Source organism: Megalopta genalis, chromosome 2, assembly GCF_051020955.1.
Source record: "Megalopta genalis isolate 19385.01 chromosome 2, iyMegGena1_principal, whole genome shotgun sequence".
NCBI classification, from domain to species: Eukaryota; Metazoa; Arthropoda; class Insecta; order Hymenoptera; family Halictidae; genus Megalopta; species Megalopta genalis.
Window position 1 is genome coordinate 18,758,769 of NC_135014.1, and position 18,452 is coordinate 18,777,220.

Genomic DNA, 18,452 nt, shown 5'->3' on the forward strand with positions numbered 1-18,452 from the left:
CGGATTTTTTATGCAATTATGATAAAAATGACTAGAGAAATTACGAAAATGTAAACACGTTAGAAAAATTTATGAACATTCTGCTATTTTTTCTTTAATTTAAGGTTTAATTTCAGTTGTGTTTCTTATAATTAAGTTAGACAATTTTTACTTTGTATAAAGATCAGCAGTCTTAATATGAATGTGAATCATTTTAAATAAGGGTTTTTTGAAACATATCCGATACTTTGTTGTTCATGCTACTGTTTGTCCAATATATCGAAAACTATTCAGTTACGGCTAAAATGTTTAAATCTATACGTTTAAAATTAAACGTTTATTAATTCTAGATGGTCTTAGTTTAGAACATATTGAGAACTGGAGGCAATATGTACTACTGCTGAGCATGAAACGATTTCGTAGGAAGAGATAGCCTCGGACAGAATACAATCTGTCTCACTCTAATCTAGGATCAAACAAAGAAGTCTCAGAACCTTGTACTTTTGTATAATTTTCTTATTGATTTTCTTCATACATAAGCTCTAAGAGTACAACGACCACTGGCCACGAGCCCGGACTTTAACAAGTACGCATACAATGACAATGATATGAATACAATAGACAATGATTTGAATACAAAGTTTTAGATTTATAACAGATTTTAACATCACTTGACATACACTAAATTGCAGTTACTAATCAATAATTCACATATTTAACTATCATATTCAACTATACATTCTCTCTAAATATTCTTAAGCACCCTATAATTGACATTTAAAAAAAGTTTAGAATAAAACCTTTTTTAAATGTCAATTAGTGAGTGCTTAAGAATATTTAGAGAAAATGTATAGTTGAATATCATAGTTAAATGTGAATTATCGATTAGTAACTGCAATTTAGTGTATGCCAAGTGATGTTAAAATCTATTAATTAAATATTTATTGTTAGCATTATTTAGTTCTCGTCATTATAAATCTAAAACTTTGTATTCAAATCATTGTCCATTAATTTCAGTTACTGCCATCAGAGCACTTACATATAAGCGTAACATTATTCAATTTTTGTCATCTTCAAGAATATTCCGCCCTTATGCGACAAAAGAAATGTTTTGGGATCGAATTCGTATGGAAGCTTGGTTTGTTCGCAGATATCCACTTTGTAGCGTAGAAGTATTTTGAATATACCGATTTTCGTTTCGAAAGTAGCGAAACGGGTACCTGTGAAAAACATATTAAATAATAATAATTTCTGAAAGACAATTTCGTGATAGTGAAATTAATAAAGTATTATATTACAGTAAAAGATGAAAATATTTCGTTGATTTTATGAAAACACTAAGGTAAGTAATATTATCATAATTCGTCATTTTCAATTTCACTTTATACAAATTATTATTGAATTGTGAATTTTTATACGTTTATGGTATGTAAACAACTTTTAGATTCAATATGTGGATGTTGACAGATATTAATAGCACATATCGTTAATTGTCGATAGTTACTACAAGAGAGAGAGAAAGTCTATTATTTTGATTTTATCCAAACGTTCGAGTTCTCCTTAATTGTTCAGATAATTAATGTTCTAGTGTAGTTGCTCTATTATTTTTGTATAATGGAATCGAATCTGTTTTCTTGAACTTTGATTGCCATGTCGACAACCTTGAAAATTTCATAACATTGTATTTTGTTTAATAAAATTAAAATAGAAAAATCAAGTTGTATGTCTTCAATGAATTTTTCTACATTTGTACATTTTACGAACCCTTATGAAATTAGGAAAATATAATAGAATAGCGTGAAAAATAATTTTCAAATCTGAACAAATAATTCCGATACTGAAATATGGCTAAAATAGGAGAAAGAATCAGGTTTCTAGAAATATGGTTAAAGTATGCATGTACATACCAATGCAACTTCTTGGTCCGTCGCCAAACGGTATATAATGCATAGGGTGACGAGTTGCTGCAGCTTCTTTAGTGAACCTTTCAGGATCGAATTTTGTTGGATTTGGATAAATGATAGGATCTCTATGAATCGCATATATTGGAATCCACACTTCGGTTGATTTTGGTATTGAGAATTTCAAACTCTCGAAATAGTAATCATTGGATGCTACTCGCTGTAAAATGGCCCCTACAGGATATTTCCTCAATGTTTCTGGAGGAGCAACAAAAATATTAGTTGTATAATAAGCTTAATTAACCGAGTTAGTTTAAAAAGTATGTGTGTAATGTTTATTGTTTATTGCAATGTATCGTTAATATTAGGTTAGTTGTAAAACGAACGGAGATTTTAAACCATGGATCCTTATTTTTGTTTCTATATCGTAAAGTGTAGACCCAGATCTACTCATGGAGATATAACTCTTTCAAAAGATTTTGCAGTATTTTATACTTTTTAAGGTCATAGCGGTTTGATTGAAATTTCTGTTCATTTTCTCTTTTGCTTGTAGGTGAAAAGAAAGTAATTAATTAAGTCCCGTTGAAATCGGAGGGGGGAGGAGAAGAGTCCCTCCATCGAGAAATTCGCGGTTTTCTATAGTCAATGTAAATATTAAATATTAAATTATAAAGGCAAACTCTCGAATACAATTTATACTTATTATTGTTGCTACCATACTTATATTTACCTTTGAACACTTTATCCAAGTATTCCATCTTTTTTATACTTTCATACGTGATTTTACCATTGTGTTCTTTCATATATTGCTTCAACTCTTCGCGCAACTTGTCTTGTATGTCGTGGTTTTGAGCTAGTTCAAGAAGAGCCGCACTTATGGCTGCTGAAGATGTCTCAAAACCGGCCGCGTAGAATGTGTACGCTTGAGCCGTGAGCAACTGGTCTGTCAATTCTGAAGCCGGTAATTAAATATTAGTAGGCAGTCAGAAATTAAAGTTGAAATAAAAGTTGTCACATTCATATTGTGACTGAACTTGTGTTAAACATTTTTGCAACCGATTAGTTGCTGTTAGAAGTGAGATAAAGTGTATTACAAGTAGGATCGATTCTGATTAAGCATTTAACGAGTTTTTTTTTATAAAGGAGGACTCGGAGGAGACTCGGACTAAAGGAGCAGACTCGGACATATCATCGATTTCTATATATATACATATATATATAACTGAACTCCCACACAGACCAACATTTTTTTGGGTTTTTATTTTTTATAAATCGATGCTACTAAATTGATAAGATTGTTTTGTTCAAACAAAATATCTCTCATCACTACTACTGTCAAAAGTTTGAAATTTTCTGTCGAAATATGTATTTTCAGCTAATAGTGTGATGAGAGCAATGAATGCGCCATTGTTTTCATCTGTTTGCTCTAGGACTATATTCACATTTGACGAAGTTATAAAAGCAGTGGTGTGTTCGTAGTTCGTTATTCAATCGAAAACATATCTTAAAGTAGGAATACGAAAGTGCATTGTGAAACTGGTCGATCATGTTGAAAAATGATTGCAGTAAATTCTCCCTAATAGACCTATAGCTTCGAGTCGAGAATGAACAACTTAGACAAACTAGACATGATTTTTTGAGTTTCCTGGCTCGTTTTTATAGTTGTCAACATCTTGTGAGAAAGAGAGGGAGAGGGAGAAAGAGAGAGAAAGAGAGAGAGAGAGGAGGAAAATCGGAGCAATAGATAAACTTAAAAGCCAGCGGCCAATGTATCAGCGTATATTAATACAAATAAACAATAATGATAGAATATAGACGATGATTTAACTTTTTTTATTTCTAATTTGTTATACATGAAAATGCTTCGAATTGGTCATATTCTTCCAATGAGATCAAACACGATATACTTTACACCATATTTATTCAGTTACATGGTGATTGACTTTATTTTATGTCATCAGAAATATCTATCCAAATTATATCATTTTGGTCTCATTTTAATCAGAAAACTATCAGCAATATATTAAAAAAAATTCAGTTTCAAAATGTTAAAATTAGAAAAGTTGTGGTATTGTATTATGAGTTGTCATTTCAAGAATTCTGGTCAAAGAAACCGCGATGCGTGTCGTTTCTTTTTTGAAAGTTAATTCCAATAAATTCTACAGCCAGGTTATGTTTTTAACTCACTCTTGTATTAGCATAAAACAGCACATATCGTTGACTAATCTTATTAGCACAATTTTCTGTGGAACTTACCGATGTCGTTCACCGTGTCTGAATGGTCCCGGAGTTCCATGAGCAGATGGACGAAGTCAGGTCTGTGAATGTTGTTCTTCTTCCTGTATTCCATCGTTTCCATGAGAAGCTTTGTGAAGAAGGGGGCCAACTTATTCTCTGGCCATACAAATCCAATTAAGTCGTAGAGCTTGGGCAGAAACAGTCTCAGCTTCAATCGTATCGTGTTCTCAACATTTCCTTCGAAGATCTGCTTGCCTTTATTACGAAATTCGTTGTCCTCGTTGTTCATGGTGTTCGTGTCAATCCCGAATGCGCAACTACCGATCACGTTGGTTGTGAACTTAGCAGCCACATCGCTAATTTCGACTATTTCATTTTTCGAGACTATATAGTCCAAATATTTATTTAAGCTATCAGTACATTCCACCATCAGATCGAACATGCCTTTCAGTTTTTTTGATGTGAACAAGGGACTTAATTTCGGCCTCATCGGTCGCCATCTTACCTCATCAAGAAAGAACAAGTTGACGGACAAGGGCTCTGTCTATGAACATTTCATAAAAGATTCATGGCATTTTGTTATTTATAACTAAGCTTTTGTTAAAATGATGATCGATTGTTTTTATAATTTTTGTGATGCTGAATCCTTGATTTACATAAGAACGTTAAACATGATGCCAAATACAGTAAATTCTCTCTGATTGACGCTCGAATTGTACACAAAAATGGACAATTTGGAAAGAGAAGATACGATTATTCGAGCCTTCTCAAACGGAATAACTTTTTTATAATTTGTCCAAATGTCTTAAATTTGTTTAAGGTGTCAGACTGGCCAGTTTACTAGACAATGAGTAAACATCATTTTTCAAAAACTGCAATTCGTTGGAATGATAAAACAATAGAACAGTTGTTTTTTCATCTTTTTTTGTCTAAGCTTCTAACGAACATTTAAATACTTTTGTAGAACCGGGTAATTTGTGTGCATACCGACAGCTTTTGAAATTATATAAATTTTGAAATTATAAGTTATTCCGATTGAATAGGTATCAACATACTCTCTGCGGCGACTGCAGGTGGTCTTATCATATGTCGTAGTGTTAGCGGTACAACATTGTTCGATAAATTGCAATGTATTCGAAAGCGTTAAGAAACACTGAAGAAACAGTTAAAGTTTAGTGAGAACGATTCTTATACGCGATGTAGAGAGGATATCACTTCAAAAGAAATTTTATTCAATTATAAAACTGACACATTATTAAAATTTCATTTAATCTGATTTCCCGAGAACGTTGTATAAGAATCTTTTTCACTAGCTTTTTTCATCGAATATTTCTTTTCTTTTTTATTTAAATGCATGCCAATTCATCAAATATATTCACCCTTCTTTTGTTCTCATACATACCCTTTCGTGAGGTTTATGCGGTCGGCTTCCGAACATGGGGAAATCCTTAACTATGACGGTCTTTATAACATCTGGATCATGCAGAATGAGAACGGGTGATCTGCCGTTGTACAGGCCAACTGCTGGTTCATTTCTATATTTCTTATAAAGATCTTCGACCACATATGCCACGGATATGTTTGCAAAGATTAGATCCTTGTGGGTACCGAATAACGGTAGAGGTTTTGGGCCAGGTACGCCACGTTTTTTCCAGAAATCGAAATTGCAGACTAAGTAATAATAAAAGGTGATGGCTAATATAACCAGGCCGCATAAGAGTTCCATGTAGGTCGCCATTGTTTTCGCTGTTTACCGCTCACTGGTCAAATTGTAGGTCTTGTGAGATTTCCTAAGAAAATTGCTTCGATTAAGTTAGGGAATAGCTTGTACAGCATTTTTGTATTATCATGCTGAATACCGTTCTTGGCCCGTTTTATCGGGAACAAAACAATATTTCATTACGGGTCTTTACAGACTCTGAGGCCCTAGACCTTCTGGACTTTCTGAAGTTTTAGTTAACGCGACACGCGACTGAATTTTTTATTCGGACGCCAGACACCTACTTGGTGTCACACGAAATTAATGTCATTTAAAATTTTATTGCTATATATATATAGAAGAATCTCAGAATCAAAAGAATCTTGACAACATATGTCGAGATGAAGGTTATTGGAGATGGGTCCCCGAATCGTCATATTTACCAAATTATGTCGTGAGAGTATATCGTTATATGAGGGTTTACTATAATACAGTCTAATTTATTTAATTATGCAGCTATTATGCGAACGTCCTCACATCAATATTACCAGATAACATACTAGCCAATAAATCTAGTCCTCCTCATTGACTTCAATTTCCTTGGAGTGCATTAACAAGGTCATTATGTTAAGCAACTTTTGACGATATATATTATCGTTTTCCTATCTTAATTGCGTAATATTCACTAAGAATATTGGTTGTAATATACACATGTAATTAAGGATGTTGTGTGTGTGTGTGTGTGTGCTCCGAATAATCGTTCAGAAGTTTAATCGATGGTCATTATTTATTAAAAAGTAATGGATAGATGAAGGTTGCAAAATATACATAAGTATTGTCGTCGATATCGAAGGCTGGCTAATTAGTTATTTCAAAGGGCTTTAGGTTGTTAATTTTGATCTTGATATCTGTTGTTCTCATAATTTTCCAGATATTAAAAGTTTAATTGTTGAACGGGTGGAATTATCATCTAGGCCAAACTAATTTCTGTTTCTTTAATATTAATATTTTAACATTGTTTCTGTTTCTGATTAATTTTCAAATTAGAACTTGCTCTAGATTATTGAGTGTATCTAACAGAACTATTGAGATGTGGGTTTTATTGCATAACACAATAAAACATAAATATCTCTGAAATTATAAGGGTTTGCCAATTGAGTTATAAGGATGAGTTACTAAAGGTCAATTCTTTTTAATAGTTATGAGATTAGTAGCTTCACAGTTTTAATAGTTTCCGAGTGTTGAATGACTGTAGCATTCAATCTCTGTCTTCAATGTGCCAACCGTTACATTATACGAAAGCATCTTAGGAACAAATTATTATTGGATTGTTAAAATAGGCAATATGCAACCACTGTTATAACAGTTTAAAAAATGCAATGATTTTTTAAGAATTGGATTAAATGACATGATTCTTTTTGAAATGTTACAGGTAATAGTTTACTCTTTACAATGACTTGAAATACCTTTCTTTTAATTTTGCTATTATTTCGTCTACCAACAACAAATTAAGAACTCTCGTGTTTTAAATCTTTTCTCTGCGCCGATAAGTAAAATGTAAAAAATAGGTAAACGGTACGAATCGCGATTTCCTGATCTACTAGTATTCGCACGACTGCAACGAATGAAATCAACTTTAATTGAGCCACTATAGGCGCAATCTAAAATTTTTATTTGTATTATTTGTAATATTATAGGACACGATTCACATCCGTTATTACTAGACTGCGGAGTTTTATCCATTTATATGAGTAAATCAAATGGAAAACAGTAAAAACACTTGAAACATGTTGAAATATTGTATCATTTTCAACTTATTAAAGTTATTAAGTAACAACATAAATATCTATGTTGCCTCTTGTAATCGGAGCAGACAATTTTTATTCGGCATAAAATTCCGTGATCTAGTTACTGCTGCAATTATGACGTTTTTGGTTGTTTAATTTATGTCTTCCTATCGACTAAATGATACGTATAATAAAAGCTAATATAGTACGTACGAATATCTTGGTAATTGTTTATGTCGACATCTACTATAAGAGACTAACTTTTTTCCGTCGAAGTTGCGCGACAACTAAGCATCGGCAGCTATTCGTGATTTATATATATATTCTGTACACAAATATTATTCATCGTGACTTGCGTTTACTTTTTCAATGTCAAGTTCATTGGACTTGATCTATGACAAAGACCAAAGACTCCTATTCATACAATACTATCTCGAAGAAGTATTTAATATGAACATATGCAAAATCTAATTCTACATAATACTATTTGAAAAGTCTTTGAAATAATCTCAGGAAACTTTCATTTCCTGGAAGTAACATAAGTTTGGGACACCCTGTAGATATACTAACAACTACTTCTGTCAATATCTTGGAATCGAAGATCGAGCGATCGTAACATCTATAGAAGTTGTTGAAAATAATGATCTTAACAACATATTTTAGGGTCAAGATCATCGAAGCTGCCTCCCCTACCTAAACATTGACTAACCCAATTTAAAAAGTACAATGCAACGTGTCATATTTGTTTATATAAAATTTTTCTGGCGATGTATTGAACAGCTTGGAACCGAAAAATCTGAAAAAATTCTACAATATGTGGCTTGATGTCCAAAATAAGTCACATTTTTTACAAAATTTTAAAAAGCCACCAAAGGGAGGAAATTGGTGGAAAAGCGCACAATCTAATTTACTACTCTCACGGACAAGTTGCAGGGTTGAAATTTTGCATAGATGAGTTTTTCTTGGTCGGCTATCGAACGGTATAATAGTCATTAAAAAACCTCTAAGGGCAATTTTGACCATCTTAACCGGTTAGGCCCTTTTTAGCATGCTCATAAGTAACCGAAATTTTTAAAAGAAATTATATCCCAATCTTGTGGTTTTCAACAAATTTAATCAGTATCGAGGAACTAGCACGTGTGCACATTCACATAAGCACATCAAGTTCTACGAATTTGCACGTAAAAGACCGCCATCATGCATAGATAATCGCATTAAAGTTCGCAGAGTGATAAATATTTTAAATAGAAAATTACAAGATGTTCAAGGAATTTAGATAATACGGTGTAGAAAGTTTGTTAAATATATTAGAATAAAGAGAAAGATATACATGTATGTATATGTATTCGAACGCCTTTGAGACGGGAACTCAAGTGATCTAAATCTAAAATTGTTTTCAAAACTTGCAATTAGATGAGATGACAACAGAAATTAAAAAATGATGTTTCTTCAACTTTTTTTATCTGAGACTAGTTTATCTTAGTTTCTCTTGTAAACTACGTGTTGTGTAAAAAGAAAATGTTTCTAACGAAAGTTGTTTGGTATAAAGAGGAGCATATACGGCAAGAATTAATTGCTTGCTATTTTCCTTTTTTATCAAAATATGAAGGCCACTTAACAAAATGTGAAACACTTAAGCATATACTACTGGCATTGCTTAATCGCCTACACGCTTGCGATAATTGTAGTGGACGATATTTGCCCACGTCTTGCGTTAAAAATTACTTAAACAATATCTCGATAAACATTAATTAATGAACGCCTGAACCACAATAATTTCTTATTCTGTATCTAATAGACGTTTGCATGGCATGATTAAATGTTGCACATTATAGTTAAAAAACTCAAGGTAACCCTCATATTTTGATAAACAGGGAAAGTAGTAAAAAGTTAATTGTGCAGTGTTTGGTTCTCTTTGTACCAAACAACTTTCGTTCGAAACATTTCTTTTTATACAACATCCAGTTTACAAGAAAAATAAAGGTGAAAGAATTAAATGTTACACCCTGTATACATACTGAAATCTCAAGAGTTCTTGGAGTTGTCGGTCGAAAGTTGTTAATAGCGTTAACCGATTTCGACGAAATTTTCATAGGCTACATAAGTTACTGCTTTAGTTTAACTAAAAAATGCATTTTATAAATTTTTGTTATAGGCCCAGATAAAGAAGTTGAAAGACCATCGTTTTGTTGCATCCCAACAAATTGCGATTTTTGAAAACAATCTTTTAGTCATTTTCTGGTAACATCCGACAAATATTTTGATCGCTTTATTTATTTATTTATTCTGTTTTAAAAGGCGTTCGGATACTTTCATGGTTTACTGTATGTAAAAAGTGCTAAAGTTATGACCTCGAATATAAGGAAAATTTGCAACGATTGATAGAAGCACTGCGATATGAGACAGCACTATTTATCGTAAAAGAATGGAAATTGTATTCATCCAGGGTCGTGTAAACGTTAAAAATAATAAACCTGTTGTATTTTGGGAGGATAATGCTGCTTTTTATACGTTTTAATAAGGAAGGCAGATAATTACAATAATAGCTACGTCGTCATATCAAACATCTTCGTGTAATACAATATACAATTGTTATGTTCTACAAATGAAAATCTGGTTATTGTTGTTTCATAAATATAATAACATTGAATGTATTTAGGGAGCACATTTTCGATTTTAAAATTGTTGGAACAGTGAAAACCCTTTCATGGGAAATAATTGAATGAATGAAAAAACTTTATTTTTAATCCGCAGAAATTTTAGCTCACACCATCGTGCATCGTCGTGAATGAAGTTTCCGAAATATTTTGAGCCTCCATGGAAGCACACCCGCATCAGACCGCATCAGATCCATATGAATTGTTTCGAGGGGCGTCAAGCTTCTTTCCGATTCGCGTGGAATGGAGGTTCTCAACATTTTCCTTTTTATACAAATTTCACATGGTGAAAATGAAATATCAGATCCCACTTTAATTCTAATGGCTCACACAATTCTTTTAGGTAGCTTTGGTTTAAGTGGCCAAGCCTTCCACGCCACATTATTAAATTTCTTTGTTTGGATTCTGATAAACTTCTCGAAATTTCTGGAAATTCCTGAAGGTAACAGATCCAATTTATTCTATTAGCTGATCTGTCTAGAATATTTGCTTCCTCCTTTTCAAAAATCACTTTGAATCCTTTGCCAGCAATCTTTCCCACCGACAATAAATCAGCCCTAAAGTTTGGCACATATAGTATATCCTGAAAATTTGCTGTCTTGCTATTCCTTCCAATTGTCTCCAGCGTTTGGCTTCGTCGCTCCTCCTGTCGCGTTATTGGAGATACCGTATAAACCAACTTTGGCTGCTGTCCGGTGTTCCTCCTATGGTCGCAGACAATGATCGATAATGTTCGAAGACGGTGACAACGATGATCAACGACGGGTAGTAGCGAGATCGAGTGAGAGGGAATAATGACAGTATACGGAAAAATTACCGTTTCACTCGATCTCAATACTACCCGTCGTTGACCTTTGTCACGACCAATGTCTTTGTCTTCGACCAATAGCGATCACTGTCTGCTATTATACGAAGGATAGCGAACTGCAGCAGAAGAGGAAGAATGGTACATCAGTTCTACTTCTTGAGACCTCAAACTTTACCATGAAGGCGACTTTATTTGCTCGAATTTGTTCAAAATGAAAATATTAACCAATATTATCATGAACATACACAGTGTTTTAAACTTTTTTTTATGAAATCAAATGACACTATATTATTCCAATGTATTACAGTTATTTCTTGTGTTTTAAGAACTCTTATTAATTAATTAAGAACTCTCTTATTCATTAAAAGACGGATCGTACTTTTACCGTTCAACTTTTGTTACTTTCAAAATGATGGGATGGTTTGGTGCTAATAAAAGAGCGCGCGGATCAACTTTATATGGGATGGTAGTTTTTTCGCAGACGTCAAATTTGTAGTTACGAATTGTCTTTATGAGTGCAAGTTTCACTTCAAATACTGCGAATCGTGTACCTGTGAACAAATACAGATTATTAAGAGATTTTCTCATTCTAGTCAATAATAAAGTATAACAGTAAAATATTAAAGCTGTAAAGCTTCTCCGATTGCATTTTCTCTGTGAATAGATTAAACCACGAAATTCAGTAAAATACAGTGGAAGTTAAAATTCAACCAATGAAACCATTTGAGCAGATATTAATTCCTATTATGGAGAGTGATATCCCTGATTTTTTTCCGCTGACTAATTAAGAACTTCATATAATTCAGAATTTAACCATTTTTGTACTGTGTCTCACAAGTGTTTAAAACTTCGTTATTGTTGAAAACTAGGTCTTGTTCGAATAAACTTTATTTGACTGATATACTTTCAATCGTATTTGTCAACTACATCTATAATGTTTCTCTGTATGATCATATGGTCCAATTTCGATATTTACTAACAAATTCTAAACGAGTTTCGATAGTAATTTCTTCGTTAACTATTGTTTTCCTTAGGGGACCAAAATTTGTCACCTTTCCATGGGTTTTATGACTTACTATATATATACTATACTATATATATAGACAATGCTGGAAGAGAAGATAAAATTATTCGAGGCTTGCGCCTCGTTTTTATAGTTTTGTTGACAATTGATAACTATAAAAATGAACCGCAAGTCTCGAATAAGCATCTCCTCTTCACAAATTGTTAATTTTTGTTTACAAGTTGAAAAAAAAATTGGGGAGAATTTACTGTATGCTCTGCTATTTGTGTTAAAATTTAGTTCTAGATTACTTGTGCTGCCACCTATCGGGCGGATCGAGTACGTAACAATATGGCAAAGCTGCTCATTGGGCAAAGTCCGGAAATGATGAACATGAAAGTGCGCTTATTTGTCAAAAACGCTTTTGCCAACTTTAGATACAATGACTCGCGAAAGTGTTCGCATATATTAACTTTTAAAGAGTGTAATAACTTTTCTAGAACTGGATTGTGACCTAAATTTTTTTGGATGACAGAGATACTTGTGTACCAAACAGTTACTAAAATGCTTTTTTTTAATTTTACTATTACTTGGAATGAAAAAAAATACTCTGCTTTTTTTATGTAAGTCTATAACAAAAAGTTAAAAGTTAAATATAATTACAATTCTAGCGCCAACAATTTAATTGAAAACCTTCCAACGTTGCGTGTTATAATTTGTTTTTTTTTTTGAAATCGTAAACTAATATTTAAAAATTAATTTATTAATAACCATATTAATTCGGATTATTTGATTTTTCTAATTTCACATTTAAAATTGTTAATTCGAATTAATGCACGTAATTTACTCACACTCCTTCGATTTAATATCTTGCCTAATCTCCTGGCTACCATAATTACATGAGAGCTTTGAGATCACCGAAATTATTAAACAGTACTTGTGCGATCACTAGTAGAGGACGTTGAATATGTAGGAAATTTAAAATAAAAACATAACTGTCTGACACGTCGAAAATAAACAAGAACAGTTTCTTACGTACCAATGCAGTTCCTTGGGCCATCGCCAAATGGTAAATAGTGCATTGGATTTCTCTTCGACTCCGCCTCAGGCGTAAAACGACTAATGTCGAAAACGTCCGGATTTGGATAAATATCTGGATCGTTGTGTATACCATACATAGGTATAGACACATATATATCTTTTGGAATTGAAAATTTAAAGTCTTCAAAAGTGTAGTTGTCGACTGATCTCCTACTAATAAATGGCACCGAAGGGTATATTCTCAGCGTTTCTGTAACAATGAAGAACGTATTTAGAAAATTCATTATTTGTTGCGGTACGCGTTTTGGCCTACTATACGTATGGACAACAATTCTATAATACCATTCCTAAGAATATTAAAAATTCTAGGGTTGATATTTCCAAACATTCGCTATATAGTTGTATATTTACATCATACGTTAAAGAAAATGAATATTGTATGACAATATGATTACATGATGGAAATGTTTTACAGAAAAGTGCTGCAACTTTTGTAGAAGTTACGTTACACGAACACGACGCAGGCAGGGAAGGCGTTGTTAAAAAATCCTATTAGACATTCTATTGCGATACAAACCTTTAAATACGCCGTCTAAAATTGGCATGGCTTTTATATTTTCATAGTGCCATTCTCCGTTATTAAGCTCGTAATGTTCGTTGATCTCTTCCCGCAACTTGTTTTGTATATCCTGATTCAAGGCCAATTCGTAAAGTGCATTACTGATTGCTGTTGACGATGTCTCAAAACCGGCAAGAAAAAAGACGAATGCTTGGGCTGCGAGTAGAGAATCCGTTACATCTAGAAAAATCGAAATTACCATTTAGCTACATCATAATTACTTAACAAAAACAGTTCATTGAATTAAATTTGCATACACTAGTTTCATTTTACCATCATCACGCATGCTATGACATTCAAGAAATATCGACTCACATGCAGAATGATTTGCGTAAGTTTGCCTTCGATGAAAGTTGTTTGATATCAAGGGAAGCACAGGATGTAATATTTCGTTTTTTCTTTGCTATTTTGACATATTATTCGGCTATGAAAATTACTTGAAATTTATTAATCACACAGAAAGATATTGTAATGAACATCGTAACGAGAACTGTAAAAGGTGTAAGAGCATTTAACAAACATTTATACAGGTTCTCCCAAAAATTTATAACTCCTTGGAGGGGCAGAATTGATTTGAAGTAACTTTGTCCTTAGCAAAAATGTTCTCTACGGTTTGTTGACGAGTTAATAACAAGAAATATATATATATATATATATATATTTCTTGTTTCTCTTCACGATATATATATATATATATATATATATGTACCGTGCGAAATAAATATAATAAATTAGATATAATGTATCTTTAATAAGCACGAGAACTTACAACATTTTTGGGACATTCTGTATATCCGAGCTTGCAAAGGTTACGATTATTCACGTATTTACATATTAATGTCGCAATAAGCAGTTCAAAAGTGGTCTCTTTTGTGTTCTCTAAAACTTTACTCTATGGGGCTGTTGCCTTCAAAATTTCTATTTTTACGTTACCGTGGAATAATTTCCATTATTCGGCAACATATTGCCTGCCACAGAGGCTTCCGAAACAAGTGTGACGTCACGGTGTTGCCGTCTACAAGCAGGGTGCATTATGAGAAGTGAAGGAAGTTTAGTTAGTCTTGAGACGCCAACGCGATGGTGTGTAAGTTTTCCCTAAACTGTACAGAAGTATTGACGGGGGAGTAGCGACGTCGGGGCACCTTATAAGCAGCAGTTGCAAAGCTTGAGTTTGATGTTTCCAGCATTCCATGATACAATTAGCAGTGTTATTAATATCGCATACACACCGATGTTCTCCAACTTCTCAGGATGCGCCTGTATGTCCATCAATGTGTCAATGAAATCGTTCCTGACGATATTATTCTTCTTTCTGTGCTCTATCATGGTCAGGACACTCTTGATAAAGAAGTCGGTGCCAAAGGGACGCGGAAGTATGGAGGATAACAAGTTATATAACTTTGGTGCGATGTCTTTTGCACTAACTCTTAGCTGTTGTGCTAACGAAACAGTAAAGAATTCTTTTCCTATTTTACGAAATGTCGTTTCTACGTCCGATACGTAATTCATGTTAATTCCAAAGGCGCAGGTGCCAATGACGTCGACAGTGTATCTGTTCGACAACTCTTGGCAATCGATGGGGTCGTCTTTTACTGCCAGCGTCTCCAAACGTTTCTCAAGGTTATTAGCGCAATCGACGATCATGAAGAACATTTCCTTCAGTTTACCAGACGTAAATACTGGCGTGAGCCTTGTTCTCAACGATCGCCATCTTTTTGTCTCCAGAAAGAACAAATGCTTCGAAAGCGGTTCTGCCTGCGTTAAGAAAACCAAGCATTTAATGATAGTTTTAAAATGCTTACATCGTCGAGATTGAAATGAGATGTACAACGAATAATTAAATTAAACGCCATGCCAGTTAAATAACTCTCGCTAGGTTTGGTCAAGAAGTCACGTGAATTAAATGTAACTACAATTGTGGACTGGACTCTACTTTTTGTGACCTACACGGAAAAGACCCCAAGAATGACGCTCTCACTTTTTGATGTGATTTGGTACAGTGATCGAGTTTATGAAGCCGAATTTAATTATATCCGGTTTTGGGGTCAGAGGTCTTTTTGAGGTATTTATAGTTAAAGTTGTTAATAAAAGACACGCTGGATTATGGTGCGAGACACCATGCGGCAGAATCTATAGGAAATTATGTGCTCAGAATCTATGGGAAGACTCACTCACTCACTCCCATTCCTGATGTTCCCTCTTTACTATTCCCTTACCACTTATGAGCATTCCTCTGACATGTCTGAACGCGATGTAGCGCAGCTGCTTATCTTCCCTGCTTGTTATTAACAACTTTAACATTAATTATCGCAAAAACTATAGGCCAATAATATAAATAAATAAATAATCCAATAATATAATAATATAAATAAAACTATAAGATTATATATACGGGTGTTCCACAATTACTTTAACAGCCGAAGCGAGAAAAAATTGGTCTACACAGTTACAACATTAGAATGTGTGCGGTGACTTTTTTGACTGTCTGTGTACGAATGTTAAAATATCAATTTATGTAAAATCTATGGCTAGCAATGTCTGCATTTAATATATAATGCATAAAGTAACTGACCCAAATTTCATTGCCATATTATGAATACGAGAAACAATAAATTCATTTTTCTTTGCACCATAAGATCTCCGAAAATTTGATGCAAGTTCTTAAAAAAATTTAAGAACTGATTTGTTATGCAAATGAAACTTGTGCACTCACCGTTTCTGCGAAAGAAAATCCACGATCTGAAAATTTCGTGAAGTCTTTGATAAGTACTTTTTTTATTAATTCGGTATCGTTTATAACCAACAATGGTTGTCTCCTTATGAACAGTCCAAGCACAGGTTCGGATTTATATTTTTTGTACACTTCGCGCATATATTGAGCCATAGACAGCCGTGAAAACATCACTGAGGCGATGTTACCAAAAAGTGGTATCGGTTTCGGTCCGGGAACGCCACGTTTCTTCCAAAAGTTATAAGTTGATGTCAAATAGTAGTAAAATGGGAAAAGCACCGCCACAACGCCACATAAAATTTCGAAGCCAGTCATCTTTGACTAACTTCTTTTTAACTCCTCGGTAGACGCGAAACAATTAATATTGAACTGCAACAAAAAAGAAACGAATGTACACCATTTTGCTTTGAATAAAGCATAATGGCAAATGCGGGCAACTGAAAACGCAAATTTAATACAAGCCTTCTTTATCACAGTAGGGTTTCCCCCTGTTGCAATGCAAAGTTTTTATCTATCAAACTCACTATGCCAAAGAAGGTTGATATTAAACTTGCATTTACGAAAGGGTCCTTGTTGGTGCTAGCCTAATAATCTTGTATTGACAACGTTCAACGTTCATTCTTAATTAATTTCTCTGAGAAACTCATTCACATTATCGAATATTCTCAGATATTAAAAGTCGATTTTCTGTCGAAAGGATTGATTTTTGAGTCCATCTTCATTGGACATTGTTTACTCCTCTCGGTGAGTACTATAAATCCTTAAAGTCTTGAGCCAATTTTTTTTAAACATCATTTATAGTAGTTATACGTGTACCAAAGATACGACTTACCTGATATACTAATTCAAATGGCAACCGTCCAGAACAGAACAAACGTAAAAACGCTCTGGATCGTACTGAGGACTACCTTCACGTTCTCCCCGTTTATAGCCTCGACATACCTGTCGCAAGTGAACATGTAAGCAACGATAACATGCTTACAATCATCTTCTCAACCATTGTCATTCCGGTAGCCACGTATCTCTGGCTGACAAATAAATAAGCTACTGCTACTTCTACAGAAATATAATAATTTAATTGGATATCGACAAAGAGTACGGACATTTTAATCCATCGAAAGGTTTAACACAACAGTTGGGGCCCTAACGATACATTTCATTTCAGTATTTATTACAATCCTTCAAAATGACGGATATCAGAGAGAGAGAGAGAGAGAGAGAGAGAAAGAGAGAGAGAGAGAGAGAGAGAGAGAGAGAGAGAGAGAAATTCTTTATTCTACAATTATTAAGTCTGTCAAGATATTTTTGTGAGGAAATATTGGATAAATTTATTTATTTCTGTTCATTTTGTTAGAAAAATTGTAGGGTATATGCCGTGCGGCTGAACAAGGGACTAATAAGGGAAGTTTGGGAAACCGGATGTTAAAAAAAGTATGAAACTTCGTGTACAAGATAAAGTCATCCGTAATTTTCGTTCGTGCCATAATTCATTTTTAAGGGGTGATTTCATGCCTGAAAGAGAATGAAGAATTATGTTTTCGTCGAATATCTCGAGAACGGTGCGAGATATTGAAAAAAAACTTTAAACAAAAGTTGAATGTTATTTCTATGTTTACAAGAACGTGTAAAAAAATGTTTTAAAAAGTCGAGTTATCCCCTCGAAGACTTCTTAAATTTCATATTTTTGGTTTTTTAAAATTTAGGTTGAAGTGCTTTTCAGTACCCCCTACGGTTATAAGTAAACCGTCTGTTATCTAGTTTAAAGTCCGCTATACCATTTTTGTTGTTGGAGTAGTTTCATAACAGATAACTTATATTATCAGTCATATGAATTTCAAATTGTAATATGAAATTCGATAAATTAACCGATCGCGTGTATGATTCGTAATGACAGTACATACAGACCCGTGTTCTTGCATTGCTTAATGTGATATCTTATCGCACTGTTTTTCTCTTAAAACACGATACATTAGAATATGCTTATTATTT

At 33.5% G+C, this 18,452-nt stretch overlaps 1 protein-coding gene across 1 annotated transcript; it reads right to left on the bottom strand.

Annotated features, from left to right (window-relative positions):
- Positions 1 to 474: 474 nt before the first annotated feature.
- LOC117220671 (uncharacterized) lies at positions 475 to 17,454 on the bottom strand. Its single transcript, XM_076519435.1, has 12 exons — positions 17,296 to 17,454; positions 16,446 to 16,832; positions 14,962 to 15,487; positions 13,691 to 13,912; positions 13,112 to 13,363; positions 11,455 to 11,620; positions 10,573 to 10,818; positions 5,521 to 5,869; positions 4,137 to 4,662; positions 2,611 to 2,832; positions 1,887 to 2,138; positions 475 to 1,199 (listed from the first exon to the last, which is right to left on the bottom strand). The coding sequence occupies exons 2-12, from the start codon at positions 16,776 to 16,778 to the stop codon at positions 1,033 to 1,035; spliced, it is 3,261 nt and encodes a 1,086-aa protein (XP_076375550.1). The 5' UTR covers positions 16,779 to 16,832; positions 17,296 to 17,454; the 3' UTR covers positions 475 to 1,032.
- Between the last annotated feature and the right edge of the window lie 998 nt (positions 17,455 to 18,452).